General features: G+C 42.5%; 1 protein-coding gene across 1 annotated transcript in view; it reads right to left on the bottom strand.

Moving 5' to 3' along the window:
• Positions 1-8,608: 8,608 nt before the first annotated feature.
• Positions 8,609-17,856, bottom strand: part of LOC111967602 (GPI ethanolamine phosphate transferase 2) — a 120,618-nt gene continuing 111,370 nt past the window's right edge. Inside the window, exon 14 of the mRNA XM_023992763.2 lies at positions 8,609-12,209. Within this exon, the coding sequence (XP_023848531.1) occupies positions 11,987-12,209 (223 nt within the window). The 3' untranslated portion in view covers positions 8,609-11,986. The remainder of the gene's footprint in view (positions 12,210-17,856) is intronic.

Raw genomic sequence — 17,856 nt, 5'->3', positions numbered from 1 at the left:
AGATGTTCACTATATATTTATCTGGAATAACAGACGTACCAGAGTTCGCTTGTCCTTATGGTACCTATCGTATGACAGAGGGGAGCTTCATTTGCATCATATCCAGTGGTACTACTGGGCAGCTCAGCTTCGCACTGCTATGTACTATTTTACCTCGGAGTCTCTCCCTTCGTGGATGAAAATCGAAATGTCTTCAGTTGTACCCAAATTACCCCTTAACCTCTACATTTACTCAGCTGATATCAAGACACTAAAAAACTAACAAATAATCCCTTTGATTTTAATACGAGCAACGTTTGGGATGAGGTGTGGAAGAACCTTGTAAGTTGCTCTGGATAAGAGCGTCTGCTAAATGACTTAAATGTAAATGTAAATGTAACCTTGATGAAACGCATTCTTTGTCATGTTTTAGTTCAATCTGGGGAAACCACAGTTTCACTCTTGGGAGAGCTGATCCGGGTTTCCAACTATGGGCCAGCAAGGGTTTAAGGAAAGTTTGAGACCTGTATAAAGAAGGTATTTTTATGTCATTTGAAGAACTCATAGAAATGTATGACATTCTAGAAATGTATGACATTTTTTTCTAAATATTTACAGCTAAGGAGCTAATACGGAAAATAGAAGTGGCAATATGGTCCGCTATTATCCTCAGTAATTTTCCATCCAAGTTGTCGGACCCCGGTGGCTTGTCATTGTTGATAGACAACAATCATTTTTTCACCTKTTCCACACTTACTGTACTTMACGGAATTGAAAATTACAACGCATGTCTTTCATKATTTGGTCAGATACTTTGATGTGTAGTGTCAGCGTTTGTTGCTGGCATGTCATGCCTAAGTATGCTAATCTTGCCAATGAAACAATTATTAAWATAGTTGGAAATATCAGTGGGTTTTGTGATGAATGAGCCATCTGATTCAATGAATGAATCGGCCCTTTTGTCCAAAATTTCCATTAAGGTGCTCCAAAGCTTTTTACRATCATTCTTTATTTTTACTATTATTCATTAATTTATCTTTGTTTCATAGTGTAGTTTCTTCTTTTTATTCATATTTAGTCACATGACTTCTCAATTTGTAATACGTTTGCCAATCGGTTGTACAGCCAGACCTATATGCAATTTTTTTTGCCTCATCCCTCTCAACCATTATTCTTTTAATTCCTCATCAATCCATGTGGATTTAACAGATTTTACATTCATGCATGCTTATTAGTACATGGGATAAGCAATTTCATAAATGTGTCAAGTGCAGCGTCTGGTTGCTCCTTATTACACACCACGGACCAGCAAGACATCAACAACATAGGAATTGCTACATAACTTCTTGTAACTATTATACACAATATTAGGCTAAGCCTTTGGTATTTTGGCTTTCCTAGATATGGCTACTATATRGTGATCACTACATCCGATGGATTTGGATACTGCTTTCGAAACAAATTTCTGCAGCATTAGTAAAGATGTGRTGATGATTTCATTGCTGTACTGTTTGCAACTAACCTGGTAGGTTGATTGATAACCTGACCCAGGTTGCAGGCACTAGTTACAGTTTGAAGTTTTCCCTTGAGTGGGCAGGCTGATGAAAGCCAGCCAATATTTAAATCACCCAGAAAATATACCTCTATATTGATATCACATACATTATCAAGCATTCCACATGTTATCCAGATACTGACTGTTAGCACTTGGTGGTCTATAGCAGCTTCTCACCAGAATGGGGTTTAGCTGAGGCAGATGAACCTGTAGCCAAATTACTTCAACAGTATTTAACATGATATCCTCTCTAAGCTTCACAGGAATGTGGTTCTGAATATAAACAGCCACACCTCCACCTTTGYCATTTCTGTATTTTCTGTAGCTCTTATAACCATGTATTGCTACCACTGTATTATCAAAGGTATTATCTAAGTGAGCTTCAGAGATTGTCAGAATATGAATGTCATCTGTTACTAGCAAATTATTGATTTCATGAACCTTGTTTCTTAAGCTACATATGTTAACATGGGCTATTTTTAACACTTTTCTGGAATGTTTTTTCTTGCTTTACTGGAAAGCTTGGCAGAGGTAGACATGCTCAGGTTATTTATCTTAGTGCAGGGTGAGCTGCACACAGTGGACTTCCTGCTAGGACACACCACCTCAGTGCTAACAGTATAACTCTGGTTCATAGGGATATGAGTACTGCATACAATAGCTGTAYGATCAGCAGAGACATTCAGGGCTGTAAGAGGGACATACATTAGGTTTCTTACCTTGTGTCTTCCAARGGCCCTGGAATAATGGCCATTTGCTGAAGCATTATGACAACTCAGCGACACAATTGTAGGGATTAATTGAGGGTTGTTGATAAGTCATTGTCTCAACACAGCCTTATAATGCTGTGAAAGGATCCAGAAACCCACATGATTTGGGTGGATCCCATCCTCCTTATAATACTAGCTTTGTTTCCAGAAGGTTTCAAAATTGTCAATAAACGTGACACCCACAGAGCTGCAATAGTCTCGTAGCCAGTTATGGAGGGATAAAAGCCTGCTGAACCGTTCAATGCCACGATTTAGGGAGGGCAGAGGGCCAGACATTATGGAGGGTTTGCTGGTGTCAAGTAGTGACCGAATCAGTTCCTTAAAATCCATCTTCAGCTGTTCTGAGCTGCCCTTCATGTCATTCGACCCCACATGAACCATGACAGTATGAGCCCCCGGTGACTGACGCGCAATCTGGTGATATCCTGAACGTTTGCCGCAGGAAAACAAAGTCTTTGACCCAGATACAGATACATGCCTCACCATCGAACTCCCTATCACAATAGCCGGAATGATCCGGCCTCTGCTGTGTCTCGAAGCTGATTGCGAGGCCAGAGCCACAGAACTCACCTGAGAAGAGGGCTGCTGAGACGCCGGCTGCGTGCAGGCCACAACAGCTAAAGGGACAGAGCTCTGATCCAGAGAGCACGGAGGTCCGTTGTGTTCCAGGCTGTGCCCAGGCAGTTGATTGACTAGGACAGGGAGAGGTTGGAGGACAAGCCATTCACAGAGACAAACTGATGTCTTTCTGACTGATAAGATCTAAACCAGGTAAGAACTTGTCCGCGTAGACCAATTAGGGTTTACAATCTTTCCAAAAATATGGTGATCAATGGTGTCGAAAGCAGCACGAAGGTCTAGGAGCACGAGGACACAGAGCCTTGCTCTGATGCCATTAAAGCTTRGCCACCTTCACGAGTGTGGTCTCAGTACTATGATGGGGTCTAAAACCAGGCTGGAGCGTTTTGTGTACATTATTTGTCTTCAGGAAGGCAGCGAGTTGCTGAGCAACAGCTTTTTCGAAACATTTTGAGAGGGAGATTCGATATAGGCGATATGTAACATTTTCTGTGTCGAGGTATGGCTTTTTCAGGCTTTATTACTGCTACATTTAGTGAGTTTGGTACACATCTGGAGTATAGGGAGCCATTTATTATGTTCCACATATGAGGGCCAAGCAAAGGAAGTAGCCCTTTCAGTAGTTTAGTTGGAAAAGGGTCCAGTAGACATCTGGAAGGTTTAGAGGCAATTACTATTTTAGTGAACGTATCGAGAGATACAGGATTAAAAAACTTGAGTTTCTCCATTGCTCAGAGGTCCTGACAGTTCTGTGCAGACTCAGGACAACTGAGTTTTCATTAACTTTTTAATCGAAAAAGTTAATGAATTCATCACTGCTGAAGTGAAGGCTAACTTCACATTAGCTGGCTTTAAAGCAGTATAAAAAATACATTTGGGATAATTTTTTATTCTCCTCAATCAGGTTGGAAAAGTAGTCTGATCGAGCAGCAGTGAGGGTTTTTCGTTATTGAACGGTACTTTCTTTCCAAGCTAGTCGGAAGACTTCCAATTTGGTGGAGCGCCACTGCGGTTCCAATTTTCTGGAAGCTTGCTTCAGGGCTCTGTATACCAGGGAGCTAGTTTCTTGTGACAATTGAAAAATATATATAATAGTGCTACAGTACCTCATCTAGGGTATTACGCAAGGTTAAATTTAGATCCTCGGTTAGATGGTTAAATTATTTTTGCACTCCAACGTCCTTGGGTAGGTGAAGGGAGTCTGGTAGGACATCTAGGAATTTTTGGGTTGTCTGAGAATTTATAGTGTCGCTTTTGATAATCCTTGGTTGGGGCTAAGCAAATGATTTGTTGCGTTTGCAGGCATAATAAAATGGTGGTCCGATAGTCCAGGATTATGAGGAAAAACATTTAGATCCACAATATCTATTCCACGGGACAAACTTAGATCCAGGGTATGATTGTGGCAATGCGTAGGTCCCGAGACATGTTGGACATGACTCTGAAAGGAGTGGGTCTGTGGACTACACCCTATGAGTATTGAAGTCACTAACAATTTGAATATTATCTGCCATGACTACGAGGGCCGATAGGAATTCAGGGAACTCCATGAGGATCTCTATATATGGTTAAGGAGGCCTGTAAACAATCACTATAAAAAGTGATTGAGTAGCCTGTATATATTTCATGACTAAAACCTCAAAAMATGAAAACACAGTCATTTGTTTCCTGTGTAGATAGCTGTCTTAAATGTTAGCTACGCCTTTATGGATTGAGCAAGGGATATGGTCACTAGTGTAAACAGGAGGAGAGGCCGCAGTCAATTCATCAGGCTTAAACCAGGTCTCAGTCAGGCCAATCACATCAAGATTAAGATCAGTGGTTAGTTAATTCACTATGACTGCCTAGGAAGTGAGGGATCTAACATTAAGTAGTCCAATTTTGAGATGAGGTATTATCACAATCTCTTTCAGAAATGACAGGACTGGTCTTTATTCCAGTGAGATTGGCAAACACCTCCATGTTTAGTTTTGCCCGACCTACAGTAGGTCGAGGCACATACACAATCTCAATTGGGAAAACTGAGCTGACTACACTGACTGTAGTCAACTAAGCTCGCAGGCTGGCTAACTGCCTGCTGCCTGGACTGCTCCCTATCTCATTATGGACCGAGAGGAGTTAGAGCCCTGTCTTTGTTGATGTATAAAATGAAAGCAACCTTCCAGCTAGGATGGAGTCTGTCACTCTTCAGCAGGCCAGGCATTTCAGCTGTTAACGTGACTGTTGGATACATTCCACATCAGAACAAGAAATATAACAAGCTGGCACTTATCAAAGTACTATAAACAAGCAGGAAAACATACATCCGGATGCCTTTCTTGTCGCTGGTGATTTTAATTCTGCGTCATAACAACATGTGATGCCCAACTTCTATCAACACGTTTCCTTCACCACTAGGGGCGATAAAGTCTTAGGCAACTATACTTTACACAAAAGCAAGCCATTTGGCATCAGAATCATAGATTATGCTACAGGACTGCTTTGCTAGCGCTGATCGGTGCTGATAACATCGGCAAGCTAACCCCCTCCGTCACCGGCTTCATAAGGAAATGCATCGGCGACGTTGTCCCCACAGTGAAGGTTCGCTGCTTCCCCAATCAAAAGCCCTGGATTAACACGGAGGTTGGCGCTATGCTAAAGGACAGGGCTACAGCAATCGCAGACAACCCTGACACTATGGCTGAAGATAGGAACAAGTACAAGAAGTCCTGCTACAACCTCCGCAGAGTTATRAAATGAGCATAAGGACAATATAGGAATAAAATGTAATCATACTACCGTACACAAGCATGAACGCCCGCCACATGTGGCAGGGGCTACAGTCCATTACGAATTATAAAGGAAGACCCAGCCGTGACCTGCCCAACGATGGCTCTATTCCAGACAAACTAAAAGCATTCTATGCACACTTCGACAATAACAAACAGCGTACTGTGCGTGAGGGCCCCCACTGGGTGACCTCACTCTCCGAGGTCGATTTGAGTAGGTTCTTTAATCAGGTCAACACTCACAAGGCCGCAGGGCCAGGACGGTATTCCAGGGCGTGTTCTCAGAGCATGCACAGATCGACTGGCAGGCAAATTCATGGTAATTCTCTCCTTGTCCCAGTCTTTAATCCCCACGTCTTAAGATGACTACCATCATTCCTGTTCCCAAGAACTCTAAGGCTTCATGCCACAATGACTACCGCCCTGTAGCACTCACATCTGTAATCATTAATAGGGATTGGCGTCCCGACAGTTGTAAATCATTCAGCGCGTTATGTCAAGATCGCAGATTTTAGAGTAACAACAAATGTCGGTACATAGGAGTGTCTTATATCGGCTGAAAGCTTAAATTCTTGTTAATATAACTGCACTGTCCAATTTACAGTAGCTATTACTGTGAAGAAATGCCATGCTATTGTTTGAGGAGAACTCCTAACAACAAAACCATTTTTTCACCCCGATAGGTTGATAAATTCACCTCTGAAGGTGAAATGTTTACTTACATTCTGAAATTTTGCTCTGATTTATCATCAAAAGTGTCCCAGAGATAACATGAAGTTTCGTTTTGTTAGACAAAATCCTTTTTCATATCCTAAAAAAGTCCATATAGCATGCACGATTTTGTATTTCCACTCGTTCCAATTTGCAAAGAAAGGAATCTGTGAAAATCTCACGCTAAACGTTGTTTCAACCAGTCAAATCACATTTGTATCTATTCCTCAGAGATCCTAGAAGGTAACAAGACTTCACTATTTCATTAGGGGTGTAGTATATCCTATAGGACACCATATTTGGTCAGAGAGCGACGCCTTCATGGCACGCCAATGACGCGGGCGGCCATCACTTGAAAGACTGTATCTTTGTCAAATAAGCACCAATCGGCGTCAAACAAAGCTAGCTAGATAGCCAATGAGTTGGGCTTTACGGGAGTATCTACGGGAGTATCGGACCCAAGTATATGTCATAAAATGTAGCTTCTAATCTTGTACGACAGCATGCCTTTACATTTTGGAAAAAATTATAAGGATATTCAGAATTATGAAGTTATGATAACTGGTTGTTTGCAAATGTTGAACTTATAATATGGCTAGAAATACTTGGAAAGCTAAATCAAAGTCCAAGTATACAGATTTGACGATATTCTTGCAGAAAAATGGAATATGAATGTCTCCTTTGCGATTTGTCCAAAAGTACATGGGGACTTCACACTAAAAGTCTTGAGGATCAGTCATACTCCAAGTTATCCATCTGAAACTTTGCACGTACACTGCCACCATGTTGTGGACACTATCGGAATTACAACCAGAGTGATTGCTTTAACAGTGACCTTTCTCTTGCATTTCAAAGATGGTGGTAAAGAAACACGGGTTGGTTTTTTCTTTTGTATTCTCTTCTACCAGATCTATTGTGTTATATTCTCCTACATTCAATTCACATTTCCAAACTTCAAAGTGTGTCTTTTCAAATGGTACCAAGAATATGCATATCCTTGCCAAAGAGCCCGAGCTCCAGGCAGTTAGATTTGGGTATGTCATTAAGACGAAAATTGAAAAAAGGGGGGCTATCCCTAAGAAGTTTTAAGTACTTTGAAAGGCTGGTCATGGCAAACATGACCTCTATCATCCCAGGCCCACACCAATTTGCATACCGCCCCAACAGAGCCATAGATGACACAATCCTAATTGCAATCCACACTGCCCTTAACCACCTAGATAAGAGGACTACCTGAGAATGCTGTTAATTGAATACAGCCCTGAATGTACCACGTTCATCTGTACAAACAATAGTATGCAAGTATAAACACCATGGGACCACGCAGCCGTCATACCGCTCAGGAAGGAGACGCATTCTGTCTCCTACAGAATGGAGGGCCGAACAGATGAACATAGTACCTTCAGGCGTTTGGAAATTGCTCCCAAGGATGAACCAGACTTGTGGAGGTCTACAATTTATTTTCTGAGGTCTTGGCTAATTTCTTTAGATTTTCCCATGACGTCAAGCAAAGAGGCACTGAGTTTGAAGGTAGGCCTTGAAATACATCCACAGGTACACCTCCAATTGACTCAAATAATGTCAATTAGCCTGTCAGAAGTTTCTAAAGCCATGACATCATTTTCTGGAATTTTCCAAGCTGTTTAAAGGCACAGTCAACTTAGTGTATATAAACTTCTGACCCACTGGAATTGTGATACAGTGAATTATAAGTGAAATAATCTGTCTTTAAATAATTTTTGGAAAAATTACTTGTGTCATTAACAAAGTAGATGTCCTAACCGACTTGCCAAAACTATAGTTTGTTAACAAGACATTTGTGGAGTGGTTGAAAAACTAGTTTCAATGACTCCAACCTAAGTGTATGTAAACTTCCGACTTCAACTGTATATATTTTTTATATTTATATATACAGTACCAGTCAAAAGTTTGCACACCTACTCATTCAAGAGTTTTTCTTCATTTTTTACATTGTAAAATAATAGTGAAGACATCAGCACTTGCTGAGCACTTGTTGGCTGCTTTTCCTTCATTGTGCGGTCCAACTCATCCCAAACCATCTCAATTGGGTTGAGGTCGGGTGATTGTGGAGGCCAGGTCATCTGATGCAGCACTCCATCACGCTCCTTCTTTGTCAAATAGCCCTTACACAACCTGGAGGTGTGTTGGGTCATTTTCCCGTTAAAAAACAAATGATAGTCCCACTAAGCGCAAACGAGAATGGATGGCGTATCCCTTCTTTATATTAGTTGGACCTAGTGACATCTCATCACTTCCTGCAAAAGCCCTGTTTTCTTTCTCCAAATACACAAAACATACTGTATGTATGTGAAATTGCAATGTTTGAGAGAACGTCCTCCAGTTAAAGATTCAATTATAAAATGATGATATAATAAAGTATAAACAATGTACACTTTAATATAGTAAAGTATAATATATTTCATTTTCAACTTGCACAGTCATCCTGAAGCTCTGGCAACAAGTGTACACTCTTGAGATCTCATTAAGAATGGGATTGAATGAAGAGTGACGAACTGTCAAGGATAATTTCCTCTACATTATGCGCATCATTTATCATTCGACATAGCATCACATAATTGGTCAGTTTATCAAAATGATCAAAAAACATTTATATTGCATTAAAGTGCATAATTTGTGAAATACATTTGAATCTTACCATTTTCAAAAATATTTGGCTGTTTGCTGGTGACAGTAGGTACTTTCCTGTTTCAATGTCTACATTAACTTTTTATACAATATGATTTAATTCACATGAGATCAGTTTAATGGAAATCTGGATACTGTCAGACCTTATTTGCCTATATAAGTAGTGAAAGATCAAAGAACAAAAAAAAWAATATATATATACAGTACCAGTCAAAGGTTTGGACACACCTACTCATAATTCAAGGGTTTTTCTTTATTTTGACTATTTTCTACATTGTAAAATAATAGTGAGGACATATTAGTCAAGTCCATATTATGGCAAGAACAGCTCAAATAAGCAAAGAGAAACGACAGTCAATCATTACTTTAACACATGACGGTCAGTTAATATCGAAAATGTCAAGAACTTTGAAAGTTTCTTCAAGTGCAGTCGCAAAAACTATCAAGCACCATGATGAAACTGGCTCCCATGAGGACCGCCACAGGAAAGGAAGACCCAGAGTTACCTCTGCTGCAGAGGATAAGTTCATTAGAGTTACCAGCCTCAGAAAATGCAGCCCAAATAAATGCTTCACAGAGTTAAAGTAACAGACATATTTCAACATCAACTGTTCAGAGGAGACTGCGTGAATCAGGCCTTCATGGTCGAAATGCTGCAAAGAAACCACTACTAAAGGACACCAATAAGAAGAAGAGACTTGCTTGGGCCAAGAAACACGAGCAATGGACATTAGACTAGTTGAAATCTGTCCTTTGGTCTGTTGAGTCCACATTTCAGACTTTTGGTTCCAACCGCCGAGTCTTTGTGAGACACAGAGTAGGTGAACGGATGATCTCAACATGTGTAGTTCCCACTGTGAAGCATGGAGGAGGAGGTGAGATGGTGTGGGGGGGCTTTGCTMGTGACACTGTCAGTGATTTATTTAGAATTCAAGGCAGACTTAACCAGCATGGCAACCACAGCATTCTGCAGCGATACGCCATCCCATCTGGTTTGCGCTATCATTTGATTTTCAACAGGACAATGACTCAACACACCTCCAGGCTGTGTAYGCGCTATTTGACCAAGAAGGAGAGTGATGGAGTGCTGCATCAGATGACCTGGCCTCCACAATCACCTGACCTCAACTCAATTGAGGTGGTTTGGGATGAGTTGGACCGCAGAGTGAAGGAAAAGCAGCCAACAAGTGCTCAGCATATGTGGGAACTGCTTCAAGACCGTTGGAAAAGCATTCCAGGTGAAGCTGGTTGAGATAATGCCAAGAGTGTGCAAAGCTGTCATCAATGCAAAGGGTGGATACTTTGAAGAATCCAAAATATATTTTGATTTGTTTAAACACTTTTTTTAGTTATTACATGATTCCATACTATTTCATAGTTTCGTAGAAAATAGTAAAAAATAAAGAAAAACCCTTGAATGAGTAAGTGTGTCCAAACTTATGACTGGTACTGTAACAAAATATTTGAACAAAAAACTAAATCAACATTATCCTAAATAACACATGAATAGTTGGAAAATGAAAAGTAATACACAACAATCACATATCTAAGGTCATATATATAAAGTTGTGTGATTTGCTGCAATCTCATATGCTTATTTACCAGACTTGCAAACAGCTACAGTAATGTTATTATTGGACATTGAGAGCCCTTTATCAGAATATGGATCTCCGTTCAAGTTCTTTGCAAGTTATCCAAACAGATTGTCTGACTGGAACTAACCGTTTTTTACATTCAGTATTCACAAGATTTCCCTAGGGGATATCTTCATAAATATAAAAAAAAACACTTTCATTGTATTTAAAGTAAGCAATTTGTAAGTTTATTTTATTATGTAATTGAATTAYTGTGTCAGGGGAAGGTCTCCCAATTGCCAATGATTAGGTTTCACAAGTCTGGCAGAAGTAGGTAAGAAATCAAATTGTCGATTGGCATACATAACCCTTTTTTAACATTAGAAATCAAATGAGCAATACAGAAATATAAGTGAAATATTGCCTCATACACAATATATTTATCAAAAGATAACCACTTTTAGATGGAAAATGTATATCACCTTACCCAACAACAATGAACCTTTATCCCCACACAGCGGCTAAATCTAAATTCTCTTTTCATTAACGGCATTCACCCAGAATCAATTCTCATCTGAGAATTAGTAATAATCCACTGTATTAACAAAGCGTTGACTGAATTTCAATATATTCCCCGAGAGTAAAAAAAAAWATATATGTACATATATGCCTGAAAGTAAAGTGGGAGGAAAGTATGGCTTGTTATTAGCTTGGAGCAGATCTATATCATCTACAAAGAGAATCCATTCAACTCAGTTAGTTCATTGAAGAGATGGAAAATACAGACCGGTTGGAAAGCATATCGACAAAGTCCCTGTGCTGATAATGTGGTCACTGTATTGATTAAAGTGCATGGAGGAAATACAGTATAATGCAACTGGCATAAAGCACTACAGAGAAACGGTGGTCAATAGAAGCACTTACTAGTCTACGGAAACAAAACAAACAATAACACATAAAAAATAATGAATACAAATCCAATTTCAATCCAATTTCAAGGGACAGTATACCTTCACGATTGCGCTTTTGACACATTCAAATTAAATTATTAATTAATTTACCTTTCATGTTCAGCTCTGCTCAATAAACACCACAACAGACTTCAGTAGAACCAACCAAACACATCAAAATAATAATCTTACTAAATAAGTTTTGTTTTAGACCATAGAGAAAATATATTGCTTTCCAAAAGGTGAATGCCGCTGTCCTAGAACTCCAGTGCAGGGGACAGTACATTCATACCTACTCCTCCGGGGTGTAGTAGGGCATCCAGAAGTCAACGAGGACAGTATCAGGACCACCCATTATCATAGTATTTGCCCTTTGGCCCTTCTCCTTAACCCATTTTCCTGAAAGCTGAGAGTCCTCGGAGACGTGGGGTCCCTAGGGCCTGCTGGAGCTGCGGCTCTGCTCCATGGTGGTGAAGAAGAGGCAAATTGCYGCGGTGAGCAGTGTGTGCATGGACTCATACAGCAGCTTGGGSGAGAAGACGCTCCAGATGAAGAGGTGGTAGCGCAGAGCCGTGACCAGCACCACGTAGGCTGCCATCGGCACGGAGCGCAGCAGGGCCAAGCAGTAGCAGCCATGGCCGACCGCCACTGAGCTCCTGGAGAGAGGAGGAGAGGTAGAGGGGGATATGGGAGAGGGTGAAGAGATACAATGAGAYAGAAGGGAGAGAAATAMATTTMAATCTCATTTGGTTGTCAGAACAATGGAAATACAGACGCCACGAGCAGTCAAAACCACAAATGTGCACCTGACAAAAATAAATAAATACTGCATGGGACATCACAGGTTTGGAGGTTCGCATCTCATAGGTCACGTTTTAACACCATGTGTACATTCAACCTCCACATCTAAATTACTTGATAGAAAACAAATGCTATTGAACTCCTGGACTCATAGACAGAGCCTATTGCAATTCTCTTAGCCTTGAGGCACATGCTTTCATCAGCATTTCTTCCTGAGGACTTGTATCTCGGCCGTCTCAATGCTTATGGTTGCTTTAGCCTACCATCGACTCTAACATGAAGAAGGCCTTGGTACCTCTGAAAAGAATGTGATCTAATTGTCTATTCAGATAGGGCTGGATGGGTGCCAGCGCATGTAGGACGTATAGGATATGACCTTCCACGACAGCCTTTCAATTCAAATGAAAGGCAGATATGGTGGGAGAATTTCTCATTCAAAACAATCGGAAATACAGAGAAGTGTGTACAAGCTGCTCGCACACACTGTCTCTTCACACTCTTTTTTCAACATTTGTTCTCTTTCACAAAAGCACACATGTGCACAATCCTGCACCCACAAACACGTGTGCGCGCATACATACGCACAAACACACACAGCATCCAAAAGCTCCTACGTCTGAGTAGAGCCACAGATCATTCCATATTCAGGCTYGGATACTGCAGCCATGTAAATCGCAAAGCTATGGGGGAGGAAGTTCAAGCCTGGGAAGTCATCCCTCCCAAACAAATAAAGGCACGCTAAAGTGCTGCACTGAGGCAGTGGGTGGTAGTTGTAGAAAACTCTTACAGTCCCTCTCCTGAACACTATCACTACAACACTTCTACCTAGTCCACTTCCTGTTTGCTGTGGGTGTGTGCCTGTCTTGAGTGTGGTAATAAAGTGTGAATTGTATCCCTGTCTCCTACTGTTACTTTCCGTCCTCTTACTGGGACACCGGGACAGTTGCACCTACTGTATATCTAAACCGGCACCTCTATCGGAGACCACCACATGGTGGCGCTCTTTTTCATTGTCTGGATAGATGCAATTGTCCTGGATTAGACCATTACTGACAGGATGCAGTTCATGCTGTATGCCATGCCCCAGACCAGGCGCACATGCCGGCGTGTACAGAAGGACCGGGGAGTCCAGCAGATCGAGGCCCCCCATGCGGATACTGTCCCCCTGCTGCAACATTGTCGCCATCAGGGACTGCACCTCTTGTCCTCGAGTACCKCAGGATCGACCAACTGTGTCCTGTGTACCAGGTATTGCGGCAGCCTAGAATGGCTTGGGTGCCACGGCCACCGGTCCAGTCACCACTCACACGTGTCAAGTGGCAACCGGCCCGCCAACCAGTTCAGCTGCCACCCGGACTCCAGCATGTCCAGTGGTCACAAGAGCCCTAGGAGGTTCTTCAGCCGGTGCTCTCACCAGCTCCTTGGCACGTCAGGCACACACATTCAACAGGACTCCAGTACGTCCAGACAGCTACGTAGCACCCTGCACTCCAGCAAACCATGCGGTCCCAACGTGCCAGTCCGGCCAGCAGCTGCCAGAGTTGGAGCCAGGCCTGCCACTCAGACTGTTGCCACGACGGGCATCCATTCACACCCAGGCCGGCGCCGGAACCAACTCAGCCTCAACAGCTCCCATAGCCAGTCCTTGAGCCAGCCAAGAAGTTGCCAGAGCCTCAACCAATCCTATCCAATGCGCTTCAGACGCCAAAACCGATGACAGAGGTGGAGCAAGACCTGCGACTGTCAGTGCTTGAGCCTGCCCCACGATGGATACCGAGGCCCAAGTCTTCCACCAGCTGGCTGAACTCCACTCCGCACCCCAGCCGGTGCCAACACAAGCAGCACCTGAGCCAGTTGAGCCGTTGTCAGTACTGCACCCTGCCCTATGACCAGCAGAGTTCAAAGAAGCAAAGACGATACCAGAGCTGCAGCCCGACCAGCAGCTGCCAGTGATCCAACCTTATCAACCTGCAGGACCAGATTCGRAGCCACTGGTGCCCAAGCCACCACRTCAACAGACACTCCTGCTAGTGTCTCTCCTGGACCAGACATGACCAGACTCAACTCCAGTGCTGGTCGCTACACTACCCTTTGCTCTTGCAGACCTGCTTGGCCTGGATCTAACAAACAAGCCGACTCCACAGTCAGAGTCCCAGTCGGCGTCCAATCCTTCACTATCTCTCCTGTACCTGCCAGCATCAGACCAGACCCCAGTTCTGGTCCCAATGTTCAATGCCGTCCCGGAGAACAAATCCAGCATCAACCTGGGCCCATGACCAGACCGAGCACCAGCCCTGGGTCCGATGTCTGGCCCTGTTCTGGATCTGTCGGCCGACTCAGCTCCAGTCATATGTCTGCCATCCACTCCTGCCTGCTGATGCCTCAGTACCAGATTCAGTGCCAGCCCTGGATCCACCGCCTGGACCAGATGTGGACCGGCCTCGGGCTCTGGACCTGGATAACCATCCAGGCCCTGTGGGACTCTCAGCACTCTCTCCCTGTCCCTATCAAGTATGCCTAGCCTGCCTCAGTGGGATGGCCTCCTCCATCAGCCTGGACACCTCCAGCAGCATGGACACGGACTGTCCCAACACCTGCTGGACTACCCGGCCTCATGGACATTATGAGCGCCTTGTCCCTTACTGACCAGGGGGTGAGGGACTGACCGACACCTCTATAGGAGACCATCCCATGGTGGCACCATTTTTCAGTAGTGCAATCAATTTAGGGTAGGTGTTGAATCAAAAGGTGTGTGTGGGATTGTTTGGGTGTGTGTTCGCATAATCAGTGAGAGTCCCTACACAAGCACCCCTGTAGGTGCCAACATAAATGACTGTACTCAGTAACACACACTGAATGTGTCCGTCTCTCTCTCTCACAAACCCTGATCAATGCACATAGCGCACACACAAACACCCTTGCATTTTTTTGGCAGAGGAAAAGTATTAAAGCAAGTCTGGAACTGCACTGGCTGATGTGTCATCTCAAATCTCTTTAGTTCACAAACCACATTGTTTTATATCAACTGACATTCACATTTGTAGCATCTACTCTGACAATGACAATGCTAGATGAACAGTTAATCAATGGGTTTAGAACCTAAACATTATCAAGTACTAAATACATTTTAAACTGTGTGTCATCTGCATAGGTGTGGAAGTCGACACAATGTTCAGAAATAATTTTGCTTAGTGGGAGCCATGTATAAGGAAAGAAGTGGAGGAAGAATCAATCTCCATGGAACACCGGTAATACCAGTACAGCCATGTATAAGGAAAGAAGTGGACCAAGAATCAGTCCCTGCGGGACATCAGTAAAATGTTGTCTCCAACACTAACAGCTTAACTACATCAGGAAGGTTGTTTGTATATACAGTACCGGTCAAAAGTTTGGACACATCTACTCATTCAAGGGTTTTTCTTTATTTTTTACTATTTTCTAAATTGTAGAATAATAGTGAACACATCAAAACTATGAAATAACACATATGGAATCATGTAGTAACCAAAAAAGCTTCAAAAATAAAGTAAAGTAAAGTAAAAGTAAAATAAAGTTAAAAAAAATCGAAATATATGTTATATTTGACATTATTCAAAGTAGCCACCATTTGCCTTGATGACAGCTTTGCACACTCTTTGCATTCTCTCAACCAGCTTCACCTGGAATACTTTTCCAACYGTCTTGAAGGAGTTTCTACATATGCTGAGCACTTGTTGGCTGCTTTTCCTTCACTCTGCAGTCCAACTCATCCCAAACKATCTCGWCTGTGTTGAGGTCAGGRGATTGTGGAGSCCAGGTCATCTGATGCAGCACTCCATCACTCTCCTTCTTGTACAAKTAGCCCTTAAACAGCCTGGAGGTGTGTTGGGTCATTCTCCTGTTGAAAAACAAATGATAATCCCGCTAAGCGCAAACCAGATAGGATGGCGTATRGCTGCAGAATGCTGTGGTAGCCATGTCACCAGCAAAGRACCCCCACACCATCACACCTCRTCCACCATGRTTRGCGGTGGGAARCACACATGCGAAGATCATCCGTTCATCTACTCTGCGTCTCACAAAGACACGGCGGTTAGAAKCAAAAATCTCAGACCAAAAGGACAGATTTCCACCYGTCTAATGTCCATTGCTCGTGTTTCTTGGCCTAAGGAAGTCTCTTATTTTTATTGGTGTCCTTTAGTAGTGGTTTCTTTGCAGAAATTCGACCARGAAGGCCTGATTCACGCAGTCTCTTCTGAACAGTTGATGTTGAGATGTGTCTGTTACTTGAACTCTGTGAAACATTTATTTGGGCTGCAATTTCTGAAACTTGTAACTCTACTAAACTTATTCTCTGTAGCAGAGGTAACTCTGGGTCTTCCTTTCCTGTGGCGGTCCTCATGAGAGCCAGTTTCATCATAGTGCTTGATGGTTTTTGTGGCTACTTTGAAGAATCTCAAATCTCAAATATATTTTTTATTTGTTTAACACTTTTTTGGTTACTACAAGATTACATATGTGATATTTCATAGTTTTGATGTCTTCACTATTATTCTACAATGTAGAACATTGGAAAAATAAAGAAAAATCCCTTGCAGGAGRAGGTGTGTCTAAACTTTTGACTGGTACTGTCTATCTGTTTTTACTTCTACACCAGAGGCATATGACAAGTTGCTGTATTATGTGTGTAMTGTACTCTTCAGAGACAAGTGTTTCTTCATAGGAAACAAACTCTGAGATTAAATATACGCTCCAGGCACACAAGCCTCCAGGCATGTGTTGAGTGCTGCTCATGCTGCCTATGTAGCAGGTAGCATTGACTGCACTGGGAATGTGTGTCCTCAGCTGTGTCTTCTGTCCGCCAAGACTTGTTGGCTGCTTTTCATTTACTCTGCGGTCTGACTCATCCCAAACCATCTCAATTGTGTTGAGGTCGGGGATTGTGGAGGCCAGGTCATCTGATGCAGCACTCCATCACTCTCCTTCTTGATAAAATAGCCCTTACACATTGTTGCGGTGCTCACTGACCCGTGTCTTAAGGCTTCTATGGGTTTTCCCTATGTAAGACAGACCACAAGAACATTTCAACATGTGAATATCATTGGAGGACATGCAGGTAATTAGGCCCTTGATCTTAAATCTTTGTCCTGTGCGGGGGTGGGTAAATGAGTTGCGTTTGTACATGAAGCTGCATTGAGGACATTGGCCACATTTGTAATTACCCTCCGGAACCTTGTCCAATAAGGTTTCTCTTTTCTCTGGTGGGTAATCAGATTTAACCACAATGTCTCTCACGTTTGGGGGTCCTTTAAAGACCATATGTGGGGTATATTTAAAAATGGGTTTCAATTGTGGGTAAGTATCAATAATGTTCATTGTCATTCAGGTTATCAATGGGGTGGCAGGTAGCCTAGTGGTAAGAGCGTTGGGCCAGTAACTGAAAGGTTGCTGGATCAAATCCCCGAGCTGACGAGGTTGAAATCTGTCGTTCTGCCCCTGAACAAGGCAGTTTAACCCACTGTT

This window comes from Salvelinus sp. IW2-2015, linkage group LG8 (genome assembly GCF_002910315.2).
Source record: "Salvelinus sp. IW2-2015 linkage group LG8, ASM291031v2, whole genome shotgun sequence".
In the NCBI taxonomy this organism is placed as follows: domain Eukaryota; kingdom Metazoa; phylum Chordata; class Actinopteri; order Salmoniformes; family Salmonidae; genus Salvelinus; species Salvelinus sp. IW2-2015.
Note: the sequence above shows the minus strand (reverse complement) of the source record. Positions and strands in the feature narration are given on the sequence as shown.